The following is a 26,222-nucleotide window of genomic DNA, read 5'->3' as shown; positions in this document are numbered from 1 at the left end:
TTTTGTGTCTTGGCTTCTGCTGAAAACCACAACTTCCCCTGCCCTGTGCCATCTCCCAGTACAACTGATTAATTCTGACTAGCCTCTGGTGCTCCAGCAGATATCTGAAACATGCCATGATGGAGCCAAGGGAGCGAATCCTGAAACTAGAGACGCAGCCTGAGACTTCAGTAAACAGGATGGGGAGAGCATGAAGCAGAGAGTCCAGCCAAAGGAATGGCCAGCGTTGAGATTGCTCTAAAATAACAGAATACAAAACTCTCCCAGAAAATCTGTCAGCATCCGTGCTTTGCTTCCACCCAGAGCTAATGATTTTTCTGGGGGTGATTTGACGTGTATGTGTTTTGGCAAGTTCTTTCTTGATCATCACCTACAATTTTCCTTTATTTTCACATAATCTGATGTCCAGATCCTTGTAAAAAATACCTGATTTAACCCACCAAAACTGCAGAATTTTACCAAAGAGGGCGGCAGATGATTTGGCTTAAAAACACTGTACCAAAATGCCAGCCTCGCTGCCTGCTAGGTGAGAGGACAATTCTGAAAGCATTTACTGTGTCATGCCTTAACTCAGCCTTTGAGAGTACAAGTTCAGGGGGTGCTGAGGAGATCTACTTTGGAGTTTTTTTGGTCTTGGTTAGCATTAAGTTGTCAGTTTTGAAGCTAGTATTTAACTTATACATCCTTACATCTTCCCTGAAGCTATTGCCTCCATCAGAAGGCCAGCCTCTTGTTCAGGGGTGGCAGGTGAAAGAGTTGTACAAAGTCTCTGAGCTTTCCTGGAAGAAGTCCTCAGACTGCAATCTAATGACAGTCTGGACTGTGCCAACATGATCTTGGTCTGAGGTGGAAACCATGTGTACATGTGAGGAGGAATGCTGACCTCCTCAGGTCAGTGGAGGATTAGACTACCTTTTCATCTGTTTCTCTCCTTAACCTAGCTGCCTTGTGCTGGGAGGAGGTCGGAATTGCCTGCAAGTCCGACAAGCAGCAGAAGTGCTCAGCGGTGATGTCCCACCACGCTGGAGCACCTTCAGTAGATGATCTCAGGCGTAGATCGGGATGCAAGTTAGGAGCTGGACACAACGCTAAGCTACCTTGGATCCCAGGAAATGTTATTGGCAATAAGTACACCAACTGTTGTTCACCCAGCCTTGCATGTGTGATTATCTGCATGAGTAAGGGTGAGCTGTCTGGGTACAGAAAGTTTTACTTTGCCTTCTGCTAATTGCAGTAAGCTATTCAAAATATATATTATAAAAACCTAGGAGCCATAGTCTAAGCTTCAAAACCTCTCCTGCTTTGCAGATTTTAATCAGTTTTACCATGGCTTGTGAAGTAAATGACAGAAGCACTTCTAAAATGACAGTTGTATGGGAAGGAAGAAGCAGAGGAGTGTGGGCAGAGAGCAGTGCCTGGCTTCTTGGGAAAGAATAAGGTAGTATCTGCGAGGTACTGGGATGCAGGAAGGACCTGCATCCTTGCTACTCATCTAGGAAATCAAGGAGTGGCTATGCAAGTCTTAATGCAGCACATCTCCATGAAATATGTCCTCGTTCTCTGTGGTCAGTGGGATCTTTGCTGTCAGAACCATGTGCTTCCCAGGAGGGCACAGGCTGTCTTCTGGGCTGAGGCTGCTGGAAGATTTTGGAGCGCTACCTTTCCACTTCTCTTGTAACAACTAAAGGAAACCATTTTAGCTTCACTTTGCTTAAAAAGGGGTTTCTTTGTGCAGTGGAAGTTGACAGTGTGCTTACTGATAAGGTGTCAGTCCCCATTCTAGGTAGACATGCTCGAGAACTGAAGACAATTGAGGAATGTGATGGCAAAATCCATTGCACTGCTGAGTCCTCCTGGCTAGCTGACAGTTGATAAATACCTGGAAATGCTCTACAGTCTCCTTATTACATGTGTTAATATTAATATATGCTAAAGAAGCACCAGCACCACTAGCTACAGGTACAGTTGAACATTTGTGCAGTTTTCATAAATAGTGGAAGCAGTGACATTAAACATATGCAGGAATCCCTGTAGTTGTAAATATTTACAAATACTTATTTTGGCAAGAGCACCTAATTCAGATGTTCCTAGCTGCATTCCCTGATACAGTGTGCATGTCTGTCACACGGTATGCTCCTCAAATTGATAGCTGAATTAGTCAGAATGCAAGGGATTTCCCTTGGCGTATCACTTTGTATGTCACAAATATTTAGATTTCATTGCAGTTGGGGAACAAACACACTGCTCCAGCTATGTGCGATTAATACACAGGCGTTGCAGAGTCAGTGTGGATTCATTTGGCAAGAAGACGGATCTAATGTATTATGTGGTACGTGAGCACAATCTCGCACAGTAATTAATAATCCCTATCAGAGCCACCTAAGCATCTCTTGGTAGGCTGTGAATTGCAGTTCAAGAGTTGTTTATAAATTCCTAACTCGGGCACTTCCCAGAAGACCCAAGCGTAGGAAGTAGCGTCCCACTCAAATGCAGCTCTGAAACGCTTTGCCTTTAGACATCAGTAGGTATTTTTCTTCCACTGAGATAGTCAAGGGAACCTTAAATGCCAGGCCAAGCCCACAATGCGTGGGTATTACCTTGACAGAAGTAGTTTACTGTGTGGTGCAGGAGGGGCAAGACCTCGCTGCAGTTAGCCACACACTGGTCTGAATGGTTGCTGCCTGTTTAAAATTTGCCTCAATTCCTTTAACTGAAGCAGAAGCTCATATTTTTCTGAAGTTTCAATTTATGTTTTGCACGGGACAGCTTTTTTTGTATGTTACCAGATTTCCTGTTTCTCCTTGCTGTCAGTCGGTGGTAGGTTCTCTTGCTGCTTCTGGGTCTTTTTTCACAAAGGATCAGCAGAAAAGCCTATTTTTAAATTAAAAAAATTAAATTGTAAGCCCCCCAAAATATAAAATTGAGGCACAGTCTAGCAGCAAGCGAGTTTTAAATCTCATGGTCTTAAAGCAAAGGAGGGCCTTTTTGCGCAGAAAACTGGTTTAATGTGATAGTTACATTCCCTCTGGTTCTGTCATAACAAGATGGTATCAGTAGCAGCAAGAACAAGCAATGCAAGCCTCACCTTGGGTCAGCACCCCAAATCCTAACCCAAGGTTCTTCGAGTAGTTGTGAAACCTGAATGCAGTCTGTGCAGCATGGTTGCCTGAGCCAGTGAGCTGATAAAGGCGCTGCCATCACCAGTTCCCCTGCATTTTGCTGAGCCTGCACCGTATATTTCCTGTCAAATACTGTCTGTGTGGTTTGTTTTCAGCCCAAAGTGTGGAGAAATATTCATGCTGTAAGAAGACATCTCAGTTCAGACAGAGAACTTGAATGGGTTTTCTTCAGTCATTTTCTGAGGCTGAGACAGACACCAACAAAGTGATTTCTTTTCACTTTTCATGGATACGATTGGAGAGGTTACTTCATGATTTTTTTTTTTAATTTTTATTTTTTCAACTTCAAAAAGATTTGAAAACTATATTAAGAATAGGCTTTGTGGAAACTGGGGTCAAAATCAGCAGAAACAATACATCTCTAATGAAGCTTCTATAAGCTATCCAGATACAAATTGGTCTTTTCATTTACATTTCACTACAGATGTCAATGAAAGCACAGTTCCTTCTAAAGCATCCTAATGTATGTAAACCATTGCAGGAAGCATAGCATGCAAAGCCTAGGAGACTGCAGATGGAGAGAAAAGGCTCCTGATTTCATAAAAATAACAAAACCTGTTTTAACATATTGTGCATTAAATATTGTTCATTTGCATACTTTCTATGGCTAGGTTATAAAAGCCCACCATGTGGTGGACTTGTTGGAAGCCTGAAAAGATACTCTTTCTCCAAATGGAGATGTGTTAGTGGAAGCTGCTGCTTAATTATAAAACAAAAATAACTAGTTTTCTCTCGGGTTTTTTAGGGTTTTTTTCATTTTGTAGGTTTTTAGAGTCTGAGGGTTTTTTTGTTGTTTACATAAAATTCAATAGAATTAGGAAGGAAAACATAGGTGCAATCACTGCAAATTCTGCTAACTGGGGTTCGGTGTTTTACAACAGTCTGCCTGCTTGGAACCGGCAGCAGCAGGGACTCCTCCATCAAGAGTTTCCAGCAGATAGCCAGGCAGATTGTGAAGTACCCCTTACATTATTTTTTTGCATCTTTATATAGAATTGTATAATTTTATATGTATCTTGTATAGTGTATTTGCAGCTGAAACATCGGAATAGTACAAATCTACAATACCACAAATTAAAATAAGAAATTGCTGTCAAAAGCATAAATAGAAAAATATGCGAAAGGAGAAGGAAAAAATCTGTGTACGTGGGGTGGGAGGCCTGCGTGTACACATGCTGTCGGGGTTTGGAGAAGGATAGAGTGAGACATATTTTTGAAGGGAGCAGGTTCCCCCTCTTAATAGCCATGGCTTCGCCGAGTCCTGTTCCATACACAGGATAACGTGAACCTGGAGCAGTGGGTGGTATCTGAGCACAGGCTCCCATTAAATCCAGCTTTGGCAAAGTCTCATCTATTGCCAGAGTGGTAAGGGGTTTGAAGGTTAAGGTTGCCAGCTTAAAATCAATCTGCTAGTTTATAAGCTGCCAATGTAAAGAGTGCGGGATGTGCATAAGGCAACTGGGGCCATGGGGAGCCAGTGTGCTTCTGCGTTCAGGGGGGTTTGCGAGGGTAATCGGAGCAGCCCAAGTAGTTCGCTTTACCACGTATCTTGCCAGAGAAGGTGCAAATGAAACTGGGAGGTGGTCAGTATTAGTTTGAGCTTTTCTTTTTTTTTTTTTTTTTGGGGGGGGGGGGGAGGGAGGGGGAGTTGGTTGTTTGGTTGGTTGTTTTTAAGAAAAAGCAATTTTCAGTGGAACTCCAGGGAGAAGCCCTGTACTAGGGGAAGCGCCTTTTGCAAGCTGCATGGAGATCCATTCACAGCTAGCCAAGCTCCAAGCTGCTGAGACTGGTCATTTGTCATCTGCTTTTCCACAGCCTGGCTTGCTCCTGGTCGGCTGTCAAGATGCGGGGTGTTTTCTGAGCACTGACAGGTACCACCCCAGGGCCTGGCAGGCCAAACTACCACCTCCAATCCCTGGCGGAATCCCCCCAGACCCAAAAAGGATGCTCTGGGATGGGGAGATCCCCCCCAGAATTTCCCAGGAGGTTGGCATGTCCACGTACATCTTCCAGGTGCTGGGATTTGGACACCCAAGGGGGAGATTTGCATGGCGGACAGGGGCAGGAGCCTTCGGTGCTTCAAGTCTTGAACATCCCATTTGATGAAGGCTTTGCAGATCTTGACCTTAATTAGGCAGCCTGTCTCTCAGTTCTTCCCTTGAATGTGTCTGAGTCAAAGGGCTGGGGTAAATCCTTCCTTGAGAGATTATTGGAGGTTTTTTTAATAACAAATCAATTATTTTATTATTAGGCTCAGAAATGGGTGGTGATCATGCCTGCAAAGCAGCAAGTGCTTTTGCATTTAGCTTGGGGTGTGAGGTTTGCTCAGCAGCTGGCAGGTGTCCACCATTTGATGAAGTTAAAAAGATAGAGTTGTCCCAGTCCATGGGAACTCCTCTATATAAACAGAGAGAGACAAAGGCTGTTAGAGAAATAAGAGTGTAAATGTCATATAATTAAAGGCTTACTCAAAAACTCATATGTGCAAGGGAACTGAACTGGTCCTGCAAAGCCTGTGTTGATGATAGCATATTTTGCTGCAAGTGCCTGACTTGGTGACCTCAACAATATTCCTTCATCATAGGGTTTGTACATGATGAACAAAGGAGTATTCATAATTAAAATGTCCTAATGGGCTTTTACTTAAAACAGATGATGGAGAGAAAATGGAGACCCAGCTGGGGCAGTGGTTTGCACTGGCTCAGTGCAGGATCCGGGCACCAGGCTCCGTCAGGGCAGTGGTGGCAGCTCACAGAGCAGAAGTGGGGACCCAGCCACACCCTTTGGCAGCAGCAAAGGGAAGCACCTATTTGGGAGGAAGCTTTTTGTTGCTTTCTCAAATTAGGTGTTTTCTGAACAGGATGCTTACACTTGTAAACAGACAGTGCCCTGAAGCCTGGAGCATATAGTGCCTAATGTTTAGCATAAGTGCTGTCCTGAACTAGAAATGGGGCTACACAGGTTAAGTGCCTGTGAGTCTTAGTACAGGAGCCTCTAGATGAGGAAAAATGCCATTTTTCCTACTTCTATGAATTAAGCAATGTTATTGTCACCTGATAGCAGCTTCTGGTTTTGCACTGAGAAGTCTGACTGTGTTAATTTGCTCTTTTTCCCCGGTCTCTTCTCTGCAGCAGCAGCAAGAGATGCTGGCAATGAAGCATCAGCAGGAGCTTTTGGAGCACCAGAGGAAATTGGAGCAGCACCGACAGGAACAGGAGCTGGAGAAGCAGCACCGAGAGCAGAAACTTCAGCAGCTAAAAAACAAAGAGAAAGGAAAAGAGAGTAAGTAGCAAATGCTCACTCATTTCAGTGATGACAGGTAGAACAGATGAATGGAAGCCATAAAGCAGCTTTATAAACTGGAGAAACCTTCGTGATAGCCCCTCTACAGAGCTCGGCTGCACAGGGAGCTTATGTAAACTGTTAGGAGGTATTGAGGGTGAGAAAGAAATGTATTTCTACACTTTATCTTCATTTGTGTCTTACTAAATGCCATTTTAGCATTTTTCAAAAGGAAGCGTATCATCTCTTTACTTGATTTAACATTTTTTGAAGTATTTTTGGCAGCGTTCCTAATGGAAGCAGAGTATTAAGGCCATAAAATACACCAGATGCACACTGCATTTCTTTTTCTTTCACTTTTCTTAATTTCACTCTTTTAAGATGTAGACGAGTTCTCAGTTCTTAACTTTAAAATGTTTTCATTCAGAAAGTACTTCTTTCATGAGGTTACAGACTGTGGTTGGCTTTCCCACGTGTCATTATGCACTTCACGAGATTCAGTAAAATGATTATGGCCTCACAAATCCCCTTATCAAAGACACTTTGGTTGCTTGTTCTGTTTTCTTTTAGAAGTGAACGGGAGGACAAATACCTCGCCAAGTTGTACTATCAACTCTTTAGGTCTTCATTTAAAATGAAATAAAGAAGCCTGGGATGGAAGAAGCAGAGAAGGCTGAAGGGTACCAGGAGATGGGATGCTTTCTGGGGTCCAGGAGCAAGATAAAGCTACAAGAACAACTCTTCTAGTAGGAAAAGACTGGGGTCTAGGAGGCTTAAAAAAAATTATCTGAAGGTTGAATTCCCAACTTCCTGCATGTGCATCTTGCAACGGCAGATTTTAAGCTGCAGCCAAAATGAGGGAACACACAGACCTACCCCAATATCTTTGCAAAGCAGTTCATAGGAGGTCCAGTGTGTCTCCACGTGTTTAGTTTGGGTTTTGTTCATTTTAAATACTATGAGAAAGACCAGAGGATCAGAATCTACTTAAAAGAAGCAGTTTAACATTCAGGAGTGAGAAAAGGTGAGGATAATGCAGGTTGGGTACTCTGGTGCCCGACTGGCTGCCACATGTGATGCTTTCCGTTGTCCTCTGGCTGCTTTGTGTTATTTTCCAAAATAAAAGCAGTTGGTTTGAACTGGGTGAAAGCTATAAGCATTTCCACTTCACCCTACTCGTCAACTGTTGCTATTGTCTGAATGTTTTACTGGGCAAAACGTTCTGATATCTGGCTATTCTCATTGAAGTAATTTGCAAACAAGTAAAAATGCCTGAACCTCTGTAAAATGGAAAAAGCATCAAAGCACCTTTTGGATGAAACGCATAGGTGTAGAGGAAAGAAACAGTTTGGGGACGTTAAGTTGAAGATCCTGTTCCCATGGCTACAGTTTTATTTTTAAATTACTTTTTATTTAAGAAGTACTATGGTGTATAATCATTATAGCACCTCAACTCTTAAGAATACTTGATTTATTTTTCTCACATCAGAAAATTTTGCTAAGCGCAACACAGCTAAAATTGTCCTGATCTGAAATATGAAGAGTGCATAATAGATGTAAAGTATAGTTTATTTCCCCTCCTTCCACCATCACTGTAAGCCAAAATATATTGTTTTGTAGCTTTCGGAAGGCAAATCACAAATCAGTTTAGATTAACATAGTATCAGCTCCTTGCTTTCTCCTCTTGGGAGCATTAACCTGTCCCTCATGAAGTTATATCTGCTATCATTAAGCTTTTTGATCAAAAGCATGACTTCCACGAAAAGAAGAAAAATGTGTATGGAAATGAAGGTGTGTTTTGTGCAGGATAAGGAGCAATGGTTGGTCATCCTGTCTTTTCCACTGTTAGGATTGAACCTAGAACTGGTCCTGTGCATCGGTGTTTCTAAACACTTCTGGGCATGGGCCATGCAATCACTTGCTGCTCAGGAAGCCTTCGGCCAGTTGGCGAGCTGTGATCAGCCCACACTATCATTAAGGGCTTTCTCCCACCAATTTCCATTTGTTCTGCTCCTCTGCTGTTGTGTTGTGCAACCTCCTCCTTCCGTGAGAGCCTGGTCTTCCTTCTGCCCTCCCTTATTCTGTTTCCACTACCCTGTCTTATCCTTTATTTGGATACTATTTGATCCTGGGACAATATGTAACTTGTTTTTGTCTCTGCAATAGTAACCTGGCTCAGTCTTTTGCTGTTTGCAGTACTTTTGCTCATTGTGGTTCTCTCCTGTTTGCAGTCTTACCAGTTGATCTCCTCTTTGTTCCCTGCTCCTCTTAAACAATCAGGCCCTCCGAAATGAATAGGCCAGCTTCACAGCTTCATTTTCCCCTCTGGCACAACTGCTCCCCCAGCCAGGGCTGCTGCGTGGACTCTTGCCCTCCGGTTCCTTCTCTCTCATCCTCCTTTTACTCTGCCATGCCTTTTGCTTGCATTGGGGTTGATTGTCTTGCTTCCTGCCTGTGGATTTATTCCGTATGTATTTTGATGTTTGACTTCTGCTCTTGTCCTCTTTACTTATACCCCTGCGTGCTATATACTATTGTGCATGTGACAGGTTGTCCCTTTCTGCCTGTGGGGTCCTTGTTAACATCTTCACTGGATAGTGCACAGCACTTCTGCCTGTAACAATGTGACCGGGTCCAAAATAACACAGTATATAGTATATTAAAAGTGAGTTAGTTGTTTTTTTTTTTTTTCTTTTGATCTTTCAACTCAAGGTTCAAGAGCTGAGTAATGGTCAGAAGGTCTTGCATGACAGTTTGGTCCATGGCTCCAGTATTGCCCAGGGGAGGGGAAGCCTGCATGTTTTTACCTTGTTAAGCATATATGGGGCCTTTCAGCTTCTAACTAAGGAGGAGGACATGCCAGTGGAGCTTTTGTAAACTTCAGGATCCAAAAAATGTTCAGCTTCAAGTCTTCTAAATTATATCAGATTTAGTCAAAAGTGATAACACAAGCATGTTTTATTATTTTAAAGATGCTAATAGATTAAAGATTACCCATTTTGGAGAGGGAAGTCCTTTAAGTGTGAATTTGTCATCTATTCTGGTCTAGCCATGTGGCTTGGTACACTCATATGAGTTTATCTCCGGCTCCTCAGTTGAACTTCCCATCGGGCTACACGCCAAAGCTACGTTTGCAGAGGTAGTGAGAAACTCAGGGCTCCAAAATGGTGAATTTTTAAGATTTTCAACATAGCTTCAGTGGTTGAACAACATTACATCTTTAGGCGGTGCTTTATAGAAGTATTGCAGTTTTCTTCTCTTGCGGAGATAAAAAAAATTGTTTCCCCGGTCTGTCAAATGTCATTGTTGAGCAGGATCCAGGAGACAAAAGATCACCCTGTCGTATTTTGAGTTTTTAATCCCCATAGAGCAGATAGTTTTCCTGGCCTTTCCATTTTCTTGTAGCCCAGATATTTTCCTTTGGAATTCTTGCTTTATGCGATGGTATAGATGAACCATCTTTTTCCACATGTTCTGCTTGCCAAACTTTCTATGCATTGCTCCATCAGGAGCTCTGTCTGCGAATCTGTTCTGTCAACCAAATGATAATTTTAATCCATCATCGCAGTAAAACAGACTGGTCTCTATTGTGGAGGAAATAATGATTAGAAATTACACAGTTGACATTTTAACTCTACGCTAGAAAATTACTGACTTTCTTCTTTAAATGTTAGATTTTCTATTTGAAGAAATAGATTGCACACTTGTAAAGGAATTGGAATATTATGTAGGTCTTATTGTACACAGATACTATTGAACAAAGAGGTCCCTATTTACAAGAGTTTTCAAGACAAAATCTACATATGAGACATTCGTCTTATTCCCCTTCTGCTTGCAGATGTGACATTTAAAAACTTGAGTGTACGCAAGACCCTTTTTCTTAAATACCTTTGATTAAAAGAAAGCTGAAATACCTAGTACAAATGCTTTATTCTAAGTCTACTTTTATGCAAGTGTAAAAATCCTCTTCAGAAATCTTTTATAGTGAAATGATAAATCTCTGATTAAATCTCTGATTTCAAACATAAGTTGTGATTATATGCAAAGCTAAAGGGAAAAAAAAAGAGAGAACTTACTAGAGGTACTTTGTTCTCTTTCAAAGAGAGAAGAAGTTCTTCTTTTGGACTGGAAATCAAAGACTTAATTCTGAATCCTTTTAGAAATTTAAATTCTTTAAAGTATGTGAATTGATTAAATAACCTTTTTTAATTTTGACATTTCAGGTGCAGTGGCAAGCACAGAAGTAAAGATGAAATTACAAGAATTTGTCTTAAATAAGAAGAAGGCATTGGCACACCGGAATCTCAACCACTGTATATCCAGTGATCCTCGCTTCTGGTATGGGTAAGTGGTACTGGGCTTATCTTTATGATTCAGCCGGTGCCACCTTTTTTCACAATTGCTGGAGATGTGGGGAGTAGAGCTGGTGTGTTTACTGGATGAACCAGAACAGGGGTAGAACCAGGGTTTGACTCTGGTGTAGAACATAATCAAAATATATTCTTCGCGGGGTTTCGGTGTGAGTAATTTTTGTATATTCTGTGATGGTCATAGTATTTTTCTGAGTAGAGGTCTTTGCTGTCATCTTTAATCCATGATTATTCAAGCTCTCAAGTTCTACCAGCACAGTCAACTTTTATAAGTTCCCTAGCTTTTTACCCAGGGTTTTGTCCTGCCAGGTGTTACAAAACTTGAACTTCAGTAAAAGGGGAAATTACTTTTTATGTTTTAGTGAATTGCAACTCAGGATAGTTGAGCTACTGTTATGTTTTTAAAGCCTTTAATACTTACTGCTCATCTTAAACTCTCAAAGTTGGAATTTTTGTTTACTTGGCTCTTCTCTGTAAACTGCTGGAAAAAATCAAGTGTGTCCAGTCTGCATTTCTTATCACAATTGTCCCAACATCTACGTTTTAAACTGAAAAATTTCAGCTCTTGGTCTCCAAGAAAACCCAAACGTCCCGTGGGGCAAGAAGATAACAGCTGATGTTATAATGACACGGGAGCAAAGAATGACGACTTCAATCAGTTCAAATGCACCACATAGCAAATAGAAATGATGGCATTATTAACAAGGCACAAGTTTCAGTTCCAGAAATTAGCTTCTTCATTGTGTAAAAGAAAACCAGAAAATTTAAAATTACTCGAAAACTTCCACTACTATAACACTACGAATATCTATATTTTTTAAGAAAAGGAAAAAAAGGTGTTTTGGATGTTGTCTTTCATGACCATAAAATTAGTGAAATTTTGAATTACAAAAGTCAAGGGAATTTTGCTGTGAAATTTGTGTTCAAGCTGAGTGTCTGACAGTATTTTAAGTCTTAAGAAATTAACATGTACGCAGGGATGATGAGGTCATAGCCATAAGACGTTTCCAAATTCAAGAGCCTAAGCTGAAATTAAATTTGAAAGATATCCCAGCTAGGAGCCAGTAGAGAAATCCTGAAGTGCAGTTGGCAGAAAAATTCAAACATTATTCCAGTAGGGTGGGATTGAGCAGTTTTAACACATCTCTGAAAATCTAATCTGAGACTTGAAAATTCTATCATTATGGCAGTGGATAAAGTAGTGAAATGTTAGTTTATGCAAAGATAGTATTTAAGGCTACTAGGTCGGTATCAAGGATAGTAGAAGAAATAGGAGAGACTGAATTTCAGTCAAGACAACATAAAGATTTTTTTAGGTAATGGATTTTCCACTGTTCTTAATTGAGATTCACCAAGAAATTTCGGGATTTTATTAAAAGCAGTTGAATACTCTGAGCAATTGTAGTCTCCATTTTTTTCCAGTTAGTTAAAATGTCTGTTAATGTGAAAATGGTATAAAGTCAATTAGAATTAAAGATAGTAAGTAGTGCTTTCTTCCAAAACCTTTGATCCTTTGGCCCTAGAGAATCCTGGCATAGAATTGCCATCACAGGTGAGTTTAGTAAAGCAAAAAATAAATTTGAGAGTATCTGAATTCCTTGTGTTTTGCACAGTTTTTAATTAACTGCTTTTGCGCCGAGAATCCAGGATTCAGAGATGAATTGAAGAGCAGGGGTCTGTAATACCTGTATGTTACAGGGCCAGGAGTGATGCAGAAGGTTATTTAGTCAAGTCCCGTTTAAGGTTTCAGTATGTTTCCTGCTTTGTTCTAAGCTAATGCTGAGAACTTTCTGAGCACCAATATATTGTTTAGATTTATTGTGGCATATGTAAATCAAATCATCCCTTTGCTGTGATGCTCCAGGGATGCCAAGAGGTAGAGACAATGTAGAAACTGTTGCACAAGGGCCTTCCTTTTTCTTATGGATTTAACAGACTTGCCATCCCCTCATCTTCCCTCCATCTGTTTTGGGGAGGGGGGGAGAGGATCAGTATTTTGGTTTCTAACACAAGATGTGAAGAGGGAAGAAAGAGCCTCAGAGGCCTCACAAATCTTTCTAAGGGTCTGTTTCAGTGATAACTTGCAGGCAGGCATGAGCTCGTTCTGCTCAGCCTTTGAGGAGGGCAGATGGCAGCAGGGCTGCGCGACTGTAGCGCCTTATCTTGTGGTGGAGGATTTTTAAATGCATCCTTCAGTTGTTAAGGCAGAAGCTGAAGATTTTTAGTTTCCATTCTATTTAAAAATATTTTTTAGAAAGATAAAACCTTTAAATTAATTACATTTTAGTATTTATTTATATGGCATCTCATAGGTTACCAATTCAATTGTAGAGATATTTATGTATGCACATACTTCTAATGTGATTCAGTTGGATGGTGTTTGGTTTTAACACACGCAAATGAGCCTTGCAGAAGATAGACTTGATGCTCCTACTGTGAGCAGGCAAGCCAATTAAGTGGTAACAGATGCTGAAATAGTCTTTTAAATGACACGCCTGCTTTTAAGCACTTCCTTTGGTCTTATTAATGTTTGTGAATTCCTTTTTTAAAAAATTGAAAGCATTGCTTGGAAAAAAACATATCTCCTCAGGGTTCTGAACAACACAACAGTTCTACATCAACGGCTGTGACATGAAATATGTTCCACGGACATGTGAATTGCTGTCATTCCCCTGGCCCTTTGGGCCAGGCTTCAGTTGTCCACTGAGATGTCCAGATGCTTTTGCCTTCAGTATCTTGTATCTGTTTGAACTTCATTTGACACTGTCCGTTGCTGGTGCTACATGGAGTGTTTATAGCCGGTGAATATTTTCTAATTAATCACTGACGTTAAACAGCATTGTCGCACATACGCGTGTGGATCATCCCTTGAGATGAAAAGGGACCGTTTTAGAGGTTTTTCAGGGAATAGTTGTAGTCCAAAGGTTGTGCCGAATGAAAGAAAGGAACTTGCTAATGCTCAGTAATGTTTTTTGGAGGCTTTCACAGAGGTCTCGCTCGGTCTTCAGCTCGATGGTATTCAAGCCACTTTGTAAACTGTGTTTAACATATACTGCTTCAGTCTGTATGTAATTGTTTAAAATAGCTTTGTGGACTATAATTTTCAGATTACATTGATGATAGGCAACAACAGAAGAGGTTCTTCTGAGTTTCATTGTCAGACTGTCCCTCCTGTGGATTCTGAACCTGCTGGACAGCCCTGCTCTGAGGAGGTTTTGCTCTTCAAGATACTTAACATAAGTAAGAGTGGCTCAGCAGGAGCACAGACAGAGCACCTCGGGCTTTGCAAACAGGGCTATTATTTCTCTAGGAAGGTTGTCAGAAATGCACTTGGGAAGTAGCCACTCAGTGCAGTAGCAGTCACAAAAGGGAGTTTAACTGAGTATTTGCATGGTAAGGAGATATAGATATAATTAGACACTAAATTATTCCAATGTACATTGGAGTCTGCAGTCTCTGTACACAAAACATTCTAGCAGAGATGTGTACGTTTGAATATATATTCAGTTTACATTGCATGAATATGTTTGAAATATCATGCATGCTTTGCTGTGCGCATGGGTTTTTGAAGGACCTCGGAGCTCAAAGAACAGGGGATGTGTTATGTGAAGGTACGTGCTTTCAGAAATGCCTGCAAACTCAGTGTAGTATACAGTTTCATCCCCTTCAAGACCTCTGAAATTCTTGAATGGGTACACAGACCAGTGCATTTTGGTTGAAGCAGCACAGGGTGTTGGATCCCAGTCCTTGAGTGATGTAGTGTATTCCTGTTTGCAGAGTTAAATATCTGTCATTCAGCAACTCCAAAGCACATCTAAACAGGTCCTTTGAGTTCCTGTCCATTCCCTAACAAAGTGATGAAAATAGCTTCAATGTACATGATTGTGCAGCTTAACTCACAATTAGAGAGGAAAAAAAAGAGAGAAAGAGGAAGCTTATTGCTGTATAGGCAAGAGCAAAAATGCCATTGTGTGATAGGGTGGATTTGCAGGCTCTTGGCTTGCAGTGTCCTGGCTTCCTGTTTGTGAAACATCTCTCTGTGCTGCCTTCCCATGGCAGGAGCAGATTCAGGCAGAGAAAGCGACTTCTGTTTTCAGGAGGGATTCAAATACTTTTCAGTTTGGTTCTGTTTTGATTTCAGGTGATGATTGAACTGTGCGTGCATGTGGGCATTTATTGGTGCGAATGTAAAAGAGTACATGATGTGCATGGATGCTAATGAAAAATACAACAGTGTAAGGCCCAAAAAAATTATTCTGCCTGTATGTACAGTGAAGTTTGGAATATAAAGGAGGCGGGATTAGGAAACCACAGTGAATCGTACTCCTTGGTAAGAACTGTAGGTATAGCAAATTTTGATGTACATGTTCAAATAAACTTTTCAGAAGGTTTTTTTTGTAACAAAATCATGTAGAAAATCTGATGTGTTTTCCTGATGTTTCATTAGCCCCTTACTTTTTGAAGGGTATAACTTGTAGTGGAATTGATGCTATGTATCTTGCCAAACATCCTACTTCTGATTTGAGCATTCAAAACATACTGCTCAAGGAATTGGATGAATTGGTGTAGTTTTCAACTGTGGAATAGCTCATTTTGGTTCCTTAAAGAACCTTTTGTAGGAGAATATTTTTAACCAGTCTCTCCAAGGACGCCTGGTTACTAAGCAATGTAAAATTTCAAATCTTCACTTCTTTTGGCAATTCTTTAGTATTTTGAAAAAGTAACACAGGATTTAAATTCTGCTTATTTAAGCTTAAAATATAAGATATTTTTGATAGCTGTGTGGCTGTCAACAGTATTGCTAAATCAATCATTCTGTTGATGTAGCTACTCTGCTAAATGCTCAGTCTGGAGACTTCCCGAAGTCTGTACTGATCGGGGTTGGTAGAGCTCCTGAGAAGTGGCAAAGCTGGGCACAAGTCATTAAGTAGGAAATGTGCAGCCAACAAACTAGTAGGAGGCTTAGAAAACTCATTCATTATTTAATATCCTTAGCAAAGAGACTGTAATTTACTTCCAGCAGCCTGCCCAAACAAAGCTACAAATTATCAGCTTTGAGAAGTTAATCTGGAAAGGTGTTGAGTACTTTGGCCTCTGCTAAGTACTTGGGTCGTGAGGCAGTGAAGCAAAAGGCAGAAGCATGCAGCATGGCTGCTGTTAGCCAGTTTAAACACGGGGCACCTAATGTTCTCGTCCTTCGGTTTTGTTTCATCCTTGGACTTTGTTTGGGTTTTATTCAGTGAAGGGAAATTGTTCATTCATGCTACGGTTGAGGGGAGTAAAAACACCCGTGCTTAGCTTCAAGGATATGCCTTATCAAAACCCAACCGAAGTACACACTTAAAATTATACTCATGGTTAAATACCTTCACGAGTTGAACCGTGATCAACAGAGTAATTCTTACACTGAAAATTAAGCATATGTTTAGTTACCTCCCTGTATCTTAGACTTTAGGGTTTTTTGTATGAGTGCCTAGAAGGAGAAAACTAGCACCAAGATCTTTTCCTTTGCACTGTTCCCCACTAAGATAATAGGCAAGGTGAAGCTACACTCATTCCCTTTGTGCGTCACTGGTGTAAAGCTTCTTCTTTCTCTTTCATTCTGTGTAGGAAGACACAGCACAGCTCTCTGGACCAGAGCTCCCCACCCCAAAGTGGCATATCCAGCACCTACAATCACCCTGTACTGGGGATGTACGATTCCAAAGATGACTTCCCACTGAGAAAAACAGGTAGCGCTCATGTTGATTTTCTGTGTTGTCTTCTGTCTTTGCTGTGATACTTGGTCCTCTTATTATTAAAAAAAAAAAAAAAAGGTGTATTACCAAAAAGCTGTGTTTCATGGGGTGATTTTTTTAACAAGCACTCACTGCATCCTGCTCCCCCTTCATCACTCACTGTGTGCGCAGTGTTAGAGGGTGGCTGGAGTTGCTTTGGGTGTGCAGACATGCAAAGCTCTATGCAGGACACAGCAGAGTTGTGTGTCAAAGTTTGTGAGATGTTTTTACAAAGTCAAAGCTAATACAGAGATCTGGGTGTCTGAAGTTGAAGTATGTTTTGCTGAGTGAGAAAAGTACCAAGAAAAGTTCATTTCTTCTGGGATTTGCATTTTATATACAAGTTTATACTTAAAATAAATAAAAATGTTTCTGCCAGTCAAAGCGTCGGGACTTCCTGCAAGGATTTTGGTTCGCACCTAGACAGTTATTTCTCAGTTAGGTTTTTCCCTGCACGGTGGCTAAGCAGGTCAGTTATTTCTCAACTATATATTATGTAAACCAGGTTGTTTTGGTTGGCTGTGGTCCTCAGCTCCATATCGCATTCCTAAGCCAGCAGAGCCTCAGCTTCTAACATGGCCAGCTCGTGATCCTCAGCTGCTTCCTTCAGGGAATAGCTGAGCTTCCATGAGCTTGTCCCTATTTGAGGAGCAATGCCACTCATGAGGATGGTGCAGATAGTGTTGTGTGTTGGAAATCGCTTCAGAATAGGAAAAAAAAATATGGAAGGGAGGAATGAGGAAAGCAGAGATGTGATTGAAATTCATGCCTTCTGCAGGTGCTGCCTAGCTATTTTTCAGGTATGCTTTGTGGATTTTCAAATGTGGAGGGATGAGCACTGGTACTCAAAAAATGTGACAAACTTGTGATGAGGAATGGTGATGGTGTGTTACCAAATCTCCCTGTGGGTTTGCTCTTTGCTCATATCAGCTGCCCTAAGTCACTTCTCAAGAGCTGGCAGCCCCTGCATTTCCTTCTGGGAGGGATGTAGGTGTTCTCAGGGCACTTCTAATAGAAGTAGAGAGTTCTTCGGTGTGGTGAATGTTTTAATGCAATTCTCATTACCTTTGTAAACTTGCTGTGTTTTTTCTTCTTTCACCATCTGATGAGAAAAGAAAATATACCTCCATGCACATGCCTTATGCCTTGTGCCTCCTGCCTCCCAGTTCTGTGGATTTAAAGACCTTTTTGGGAACTTCTCATTCTGGACCATAGCATGTGGCTTGCTGGACAGATGTGTGGATGGATTCCCATTGGCTGTGCAGTAGACTTGTCTTCCCCCTCATCGAGCATGGTGGGTTGGGTGGCAAGTGCCAAACACTTCAGCTGCACAAGAAATCAATCAAAAATTGGCAAGCCCTTTCCAAGATTTGGGTTTTTTCCTGGGCACACCCTGTACCTTTGGTGGTGGTAGCTTTAGCTGTGCCCTTTCTGGAGGACTCCAAAAGCAGAGCTTAGAAAACTAGTTTTGCTGAAGGGTAGAGCATCCTCTAATCTCTGCTTCTAGATAATGAAAGACTAAACACCCCATTAGGTGCAGTAGGTGTTGCTGCATCATCAGCGCCCATCACAGCCGAAGTGACGCTGTCTGGGCTTCAGACCTTTGCCTTTTACAGGGGAGGTGAGAGCTGATGGAGGACTGCCCTCAAAGGAGACTTCCATCAGCTCTGAAGCTGGCGAAGCACAAAGGTGTGCTTGATGTACACATCTGCCTGGAAGGAGGAACGGAAGCTCAGGCTGCTAGCAGTCATTGTTGCCATTCGCTGCTTCTCTGCTGAAGGCTTTCAGGCTCCTCTGGGAAACTGTAGCGTTTCCACACAGGGGAGCATCCCTTGGCACCATACCTTGATAGGCCTATGGACAGCATGATTCGAAGAGATTTTTAGCTTTTTCCTATACCTTGCAAAACCAGGTGATCCATTTTTGGTGTGTTAGCATCCCCACAGCATAAATGGGCTTTGACATGCTCCAAAACCTCCCTTGCTCATTCACTTCAGGGGACCTTACTTGTCAGATTGAGTTTGAGGACAGTCGCCCTTCTTGCTCCCAGTGTTATGGAAGGGGATTTCTGCAGGAGACAGGAAGTGTCTGCACATCTCACCCCTTTGCTGCTTCCTAGACTGGTCTCTCAATAAGGCTCTGTCTGAATTAAAGCCCTGTCAGACAGGGTGAATTAAGGATGATAAATATATCTAATCACATTATTAAAAATGGAAGCAACCAAAATCATTGTTGTTTTGAAACAGGAAGATGTTGAGCTGATTTTGTTTTTTCCAGAACGCTGATGCTTGTTCTTTTTGGGCACCAGCATTAATCTTTTGGGGTCTGGTCTGTGATACATATGAGTTCATTTGCAAGGTTCAGGGGAGAATTTTCTTCTGTTGTTTTCTTTTATTTTCCTTTCAACACAACAGCACTTCAGTCTCTGGCACAGCAATATCCTGCAGAAATCCCATTGCCAAGAATGTTAAGTTGCTTGGAGAAGAAAGGCTCCTGAATAGTCTGGGGTAAACAAAAGGCAGGGAAGGCTGGAGCCCATCCTAAATAAAGTTCTTTATTATGGGTGAGCTCTTCAGATTTTTGGCACCAGGCAAAATTCTGGCTTTGTATTTGTAATTTTAAACTGCCGTATCGTGTAGTCCAATTTTATTAAATTTGATTAAATATTTGCAGTTCAAATAACAGAGTCCATCACAGTACAGTTCCGATTACCAGGCTGGAATCTGACCGACGTCATCGTTAGGGGTAGGGTAATTTAGGGGGCTGCGGGAAGGCAGGTTGAATGATTGTTTCTTCTAGGGTGCATTTGCAGAGTTGGCAGTGTGTTCTGCATGTTGAGAAACTGTTCAGGAAGAATAAATATGTCATTGCACTGGGTTTTAAAAATACTACCTTTCTTTACTCTCTCTTATTTAAAGCATCATGATGTGGTCACAGGTTACCCTTCTGTGCACACTTGGAGATAACTCGCTAGTCTAAAAATCGAGTGTGAATGTTGTGGGAGAGACCCGGTGAACTGGCCACACTTGCTTTGGTAGAAGTAGATGTGTGCATGAATAATGTCTTAAGAGTGCTTGAAAACATTCAGCATGGGAAACAGTCAATGCTTGCAACGTGCTCCTAATGCATCCTGTCCCCTGAAATCCTACCCTGTCTGATTTGTTTTACTAAATTATGTTCCAGTTTCTTGGCCATTTGGTTTCTCTGTGCAATTGTTTTCCTGTCAGGCTGCTGGCTGGTGCAGTTACTAATTGCTTGAATCCTGTGTTTAGCCTGGCTGGGGGATGCATTTCACTCAGTTCCATCTATCTAAACACTTTGGGGCTCTTCCTTTTTTTAACCGAACTAAAAACAGTTCGGTTGGTGCTCCTGATGCTTTTGCTGTTAAACAACTGGATTAACACAAGGATTTTTATTTCTGCTTTTGTGTAGTTTCCTTTATTATATATATGTTTCCTTTAGTGTGTGCATTTTGTTGACAGCTGTTCAGAGGGGAAAATGTAAGTGACCTTTCCTGCCCCCAGATCCAGGTTGGTGCCCTCCAAAATTAATGAAGCTTCATTATGTGCCCTCGTGGGACCCTGCAACAAAATCTTTGGAGAATCCTTTCAGAGTAATTTTAGAGGCTGGGTTGGGGCAGTCTTTTGTAACCTCTTTTGCTAACCCTAGGAGTTGTTTGTCAACAGCTTTCTTGGAGCTGCTGAAGGTATTTTTTAATGTAGCTCTTCAGTTTTGTGTTTCTAAGGAATATGATGTCCTCATTTTCTCCCCAGGAGTAAGGTTGTTCATGGTGTTCCTTGCTTTGTGGAATTTGGGCAGCGGATGTATTAAAACATGCTCTTATTTAGAAAGCCAACACAACCACTGTCATTGAGATTCATAAGACTGAAGAGAATTATTTAACTTTTTAACATGCTTTTCCTCTTGCTTATGTAGGGTTTTTGGTTTTGTTTGGGTTTTTTAACACCCCGTGCAGGACTGGACCATATCCTGTTGGATAACAGCTTTTCTACTTGTTCCTCTATAGAGGTAGGGTAAGGAATCCTCATGTTCATTGGGACTTGACAGCTAATCAGAATTTCTAACGAATGCCACAGCATTTCAATTAGTTGTCGTTAAAATCAGGAGAAGTTTTGCCAAACTCAGCACCTGCTAGATTTGCCTGGCCAACACACGTTCAACTCACTGGGATGCACGAACTGGAAACATATCCCTGTATCTATATTTAAATCTGACCCCAAAGTGAGAAAAACAGCTAATTTCTTCTGAAGTACTCGGCAAAAGAAGTTCTCCAAAGTCATAATGTAAAAATGGCTGCATCTGTAGGACCCATGCAGGATGTGAAGCAGGCTCAGATCTCGTGATTTTGCTCCTGCAGTTGAATAAAGCAGACCTTTACTGAGACAGCTGCTTTCCTTCAACTGTTCTCGTGCCCACACAGGAGGGATCGTTCCCTTTTCTGCTGTTTAGTTCCCCTGCCTTCGGCTGGCTCCTGGCCTTCAAACCTTTCTCCTGACAGATCTGTCAGCAAAGGTGGGATTTTTGACGAAGCTGATGTTATCAAAAATGCGCTATTGTTTTCATTTTGTCCTTTTTTGTTTGTGTTCCTCAACACTCTGGCATTCGCCAAACCACTGTGGTTCGTTGCACACAAGACAACCTCCTGCATCCATCAAGAGCAATGGGCAGCTGGTTTTTGGTGTCTTTGTCTCAGTTTCTGGGGCTATTTGGCCTACGGCTGCTGCAGCCATGGTCACTGTTTTGTGAAGCATCGCTGAGGCTCTGGGTCCTGCTTTTTCCTTCCCCTCCAGTATCACAGCTGGCTGCACTGTGGAGGTCAAGATCAGAAGGATGTTGATGGGCATGGAGATTTTAAGGAGGTGAAGGATTCCTGTGGTCCCAAATATGTTTTCACTGCAGAGCTGTGGGATAGCATCTCAGGGTGTGAGTTTCCACTATTTCCAAAACTAGACCAATTTGAATGCCAGACTGGGAGCTTACAAAGACATCTTTGGCAAGTATCTGTCTCTGAATTTCCTGCCTAGATAGCAAATGAGTGTGTGCATGCATGTGGTATGTACTTGGGGAGAAATGACAAGTAGAAAGTATCACAGACCCCTCTTTCAGCTCCTTTTCTCTGGGGACCAAGGAAGAACAAGTATCCTACCTGAAAACCTTCCATCCCAGCAATGTCTCCTGCCTTTTGCACAAGTTATGGCAGAAGAAAAACTCCTTACAGATCAAGTAGTGTGTCTTAGGGCTTGTGGTAAAGAAAAAAAAAGCTGTCCTCAACCTTCACAGCCCACACAGTTAAGAACTGGCAGGAAAGGTCCAAGGAGAAATTTTTTGTTTGGCATTATCAGACCATGGCTTATGCACCCCTTTTGCTGCAGTGACTTCCCAAGGAGTAAAAGAATGCGACAAAAAGGAGACTTCTCATACTTGCCCATATGTGGTGCCAATGGGCAGAGTGCGGCCCATCTGCCACTTGGAGGGCTGCCCTGGCCAGTGGTTTTCCTGAATTTCACCACCATTTGGAACCTACTGCAGAAGGAATTGGGCAAATACATCACCCCTGCTGATGGTCGTGGCGACCACTTCAGCTTCTAGCCCACCAGCCTCCTAAAACAAATGGAAAAAGTCAATGCTGTTGTTCTGGCTGAATCCAGCATGAGTAGATTGGGAACAACTTTTAAGCCCCGACTTGCACTTAGATGGGTGATGGCAAGGTGTATCTAGGCTGCAGGGTCCTAATCACTTGCTGCCCACCCAGGGCCAGCCATGAAACAGGCAGCATGGTCCTTCCCTGCCTGCACATCTCTGCCAGGCACTGTAAATCAGAGCTTGTGCATGGTGTATGCTCACTGGCTCACAATGGGGAGCCCACAGGCTGGCGCTGACCCGTCTCCTGTTTGCTAATATGCTTCTTTTTCCATGCAAAAGAGAGGAGCCTGAGGGAGGAAAGTATCCGGCACCCGTGATGTTGTTGGTTTCCTCACAGTATTGCAGAAGCACAGAGTTGTTTATTTGCAGCTAAGCAGGTGAATTTGTTCTCAGCCTCTTGCATTTAAAAGAAATAAAAGGGAAAATGGAAGGATTTGTCAATAATTAAAACACCGGATTTGTCAAGAAAGGCATAATACCTCTCCGAATTGGTTCTGATTATTGGAGTGTTTCAAGTGGTTTGTTTTGTGACAAAGGTTGTTTAGAACAAAATAGAGTAGGCTGAAATCCCAATGTAGTGTGGGAGTATAATTTAGAGAAAATCTTTGAGCTTTGTACAGCATGGAGTGTCACTCAAGTTTGAGAGCATCTTTGCTTTCCCACCCACGTTGTCCTTCCAGCTGACGTGGTCAGAGGTCTGGCCTTCCTGAGCAGCTCACTGTGTCCCAGGGACCCACGCACTGCCTCGGGGCGTGCTCTGCTGAGAGGAGGCACTGACCTGCATGATAAATCCCCATTGTTATAAATACTGTTTCCTGCTCCAAGTGGAGGACATCAGTCTCTAATCCAAAAATAACTTATTAAAGACAAAAATTACTTTATTACTGTGATGCTACAGAATAGCTTCAGACCAGCCCACTGAAATTTCAGAGCAGAACAAACCAAAGTGCAGTTGAAGGACTAGCAAATGCTTGCTTTAGTTCCTCCATTTCTTCTGACAATCATATCTAAATGTATACTAGGGAATTCTTCACTCCCATGGGTTTTTTTGGTGCCAACTGCTATGAACTGTGTTCCCTGGGTGTTTGTCTCTGCTGCTGAGGTTTGCCTAGAGGCAGAAGGAGGGGGCACCCCCTTTCCTTGGGCAGGCTCTGATAAAGCAGGTACACTTTTGGCATGAGTGCTGGGGATCCATGGGGGGAAAGCCAGCACTTTGCATCAAAGGAGTTCTTGAGGAGCAATGTCAGCAGTGCATCAAAGGAGAAGCCTCTTCCAGTAGAAGACCAAATGATGTCTTCTGGTCACCTTTGGAGAGCAGGGGCTCTGGGAGGCTCAGGACCTAGCCCTCAATCATTCAGTGAACCCAACTTTCTCCTTCTTAATCCTCTTGGCTCCATCTCTACTTCACAGGGACTGCCAAAAGCATGTACACTTTCACCTTTCTGTGTGTGTATATATTTATATTAAAAAGCACGTGTCCAGGTTTGTTGTGGCCAGACCTGAGACACTTGGTGTTTGGGCCACTGCATCTAGCAGAAAGGAGAATCAAGTCTGAGCTAGAGGTGCATGTCAAGTGCATGCCTGTCCTCCATGGGACATCTTTGACCACGAGCGCTGCGTGAATGGCATCCAGAGTGGTAACTTGGAGTCATTTCTCCAAAATGAAACACAACAGACAAGCTCTAAGGAAATGGTGCATCACTTGAGCCATGGCCTATAGGCTTCTCAGTGTACTGTTTCCCCTCTCCTGGCCCTCAGCAGTTTACATCCATGGGCAACAGCATGAGATTGGTTTGGTTTATATTGCTCTCTTACAGTTCCTTGGAAGAGCATCCAGGGCAGAAGGAGGCTGGAGGTGGGGCAGATCACTCCTTCCCACAGGAGCAGCCCCACATCAGGCAAGGGGAGGGGGAGATGCTTGTGGGACAGGACAAGAAGGGAGGGGAAAAAGGCAAAATGAACAGAGCTGGCAGGGCAGGGCATGGACTTGGACGTCAAGGCATGGCAGGAAGGTTTCTAGGTCCAGAACAGATTGCAGCTCAAAAAGAAGTGCTTGGTTGGTCCATGAGATTCTGATGAAGGGTGGAGGGACCACAACCATGCGTGTTTTGACCCACCTTGGACTTTTATATACTAACAAGTTACATTTCATTAAAATTCAGTGCAGTTCTTGCGTTTAAAATGCCTGTAGGGTTTTTTGGGACAATCTTATTTTAATGTCAGAAGATTGTCCCCAAAAGTTGTGGCTACCATGGATCACTCTGCGTCTCCCTGATTTTGTGCTGCTCCCTGCTCCCGCGTTCAGGCAGCCAGTAGCTCCCACTGCTACAGGCACTGCAGCTTTTTGGTTGCTGTGCAGAAATTGCATGTTTTTCTCCTACCTTCTGCAGAGCTCAGTGCTGTTTTAATCACTTCATTGGAGAAACTCGCTTGGAGGACCTCATTCTCTCCTTTCTATTGCTTATCTCCTTCCACATGTCTCTTATCTTTCCTCTCAGATAATACTTTGAACAGTGCAAAGCGGCTGTCTTTTATTTAGGCTTTGGAAAGGGAAAGACAGAGATGAGATGTGGCATTTCCTCATGTTTGTTTTTCTAGTCCAGTTTTGGCTATGCACAGCGGAAATCTTCTTGGTGCTCTGTTTCACTGTGATTTTATGTGATTTTCTAGTCAGGCAAGAAAATGACAGTGAAGCTGTAGAAAGTGTCAATGTTGTGTGCTCAGTTTAATGGGTGTTAAAGTTTTCTTTCTACTGCTGAGATGCTGTGACTACTAAACTTCAGCATGAAAAGTGCCAAATATTGGCCTTTAAGTTTTTATTTTAAGGGCACAGTACTTCCATAAATAGCTCTTCCACAATGCTTGTGCCAACACAGAATTAGGAGAAAAGGAGGAAAATCCAGCAAATATCTTTATCTGGCCCTTTCTAATCACATACCTATGTTTCTAGGTGTATTATTTCAAGTGATGCCATCCAACATGGTACCAAGATCATAAAAAATAACTTGCTACTGCAGAAGAACAGGCTGTCTCATTTCTATTCTTGTTTTAATGTCTAGTTTTGGAATTTGCTGCCACTTTTGCCCTGTGCTACTTGTGTCCCCTAGGTACATTTGTTGGGACCCTGTTCTTTTTGTAGACATCAGCATAGAGGGAGGCAAGTGTTGAAAATCAAGAGCGTCAGCTCATGTAGGCTTCAGAGGGATAATGGTGAAACGATTTGCAATCTTTTTGTTTGACCATAGGTCAACTGTGCTATGTCCAGCTTTACCACATCCTCCTGACTAGATGGGTCATGATCCACTACTTTGGATAGGAGGGACTACACCATGCACACAAAGGAGCAGCCATGAAGGTCTCGGGTAGAGCTGGCCAGGGAGCAAAGGAGCTGCAGAGTGGGGAGTGAATGCGTAGTTGCAGAATGTGTGGTCTCTCCTGCTTAAGCAAAAGATAATTTATCTTTATTAAAATTCTGGGTTGGGCAAAAGGCTAATTTCAGGCAGCTGTCACTCTCACTCTCGTATGTCATGGAGTTTCCTGGACATTAGAAGAGAAGCAAGGTAATTGTGTTGGTCTTTGCCTGGCTGGTGAGGCTTAAAAATAATAAAGGAATAACAGCCAGTTATTAAAAGTTCCCAGCTGCCAAAATTAAGATGTGCAAGGACTGGGATCGGCGTTTTCATGGTGCATGGTTTGCTTTTTTTTCATAAATGGGTAATGGGAACAGGGCAAACTCTGCCCAGGACTTTGTTTTTTGACTCTACACAGATTTAATGTCAGATTAGTTCAGCAGCTTAGTGGATGCAATTCTAGGAAGAAAACAATGAGAATGACACAAATGTTGAAGAATTGGATTACATGGGTCCTGCTGCAATAAATGACGTATAAGAGGGGTAAATTGGGTTTGAGCCTGTGAAAACTAGGGAAGCTTTTGGCTTATGTTCTCATTA

The 26,222-nt window shown here is 42.2% G+C and overlaps 1 protein-coding gene across 8 annotated transcripts in view; it reads left to right on the top strand.

Moving 5' to 3' along the window:
• Nucleotides 1-26,222, top strand: part of HDAC4 (histone deacetylase 4) — a 266,018-nt gene that overhangs the window by 153,490 nt on the left and 86,306 nt on the right. For 7 of the 8 annotated variants that reach the window (XM_064452203.1, XM_064452202.1, XM_064452205.1 and 4 more), the window contains 3 exons: nucleotides 6,311-6,461; nucleotides 10,685-10,805; nucleotides 16,442-16,563. In XM_064452203.1, coding sequence (XP_064308273.1) covers nucleotides 6,311-6,461; nucleotides 10,685-10,805; nucleotides 16,442-16,563 — 394 coding nt within the window. The remainder of the gene's footprint in view (nucleotides 1-6,310; nucleotides 6,462-10,684; nucleotides 10,806-16,441; nucleotides 16,564-26,222) is intronic. The other variant, XM_064452200.1, reaches the window with a different exon arrangement.

This window comes from Phalacrocorax carbo, chromosome 5 (assembly GCF_963921805.1).
Source record: "Phalacrocorax carbo chromosome 5, bPhaCar2.1, whole genome shotgun sequence".
NCBI lineage: Eukaryota > Metazoa > Chordata > Aves > Suliformes > Phalacrocoracidae > Phalacrocorax > Phalacrocorax carbo.
This window is presented reverse-complemented; position numbering and strand designations above follow the sequence as displayed.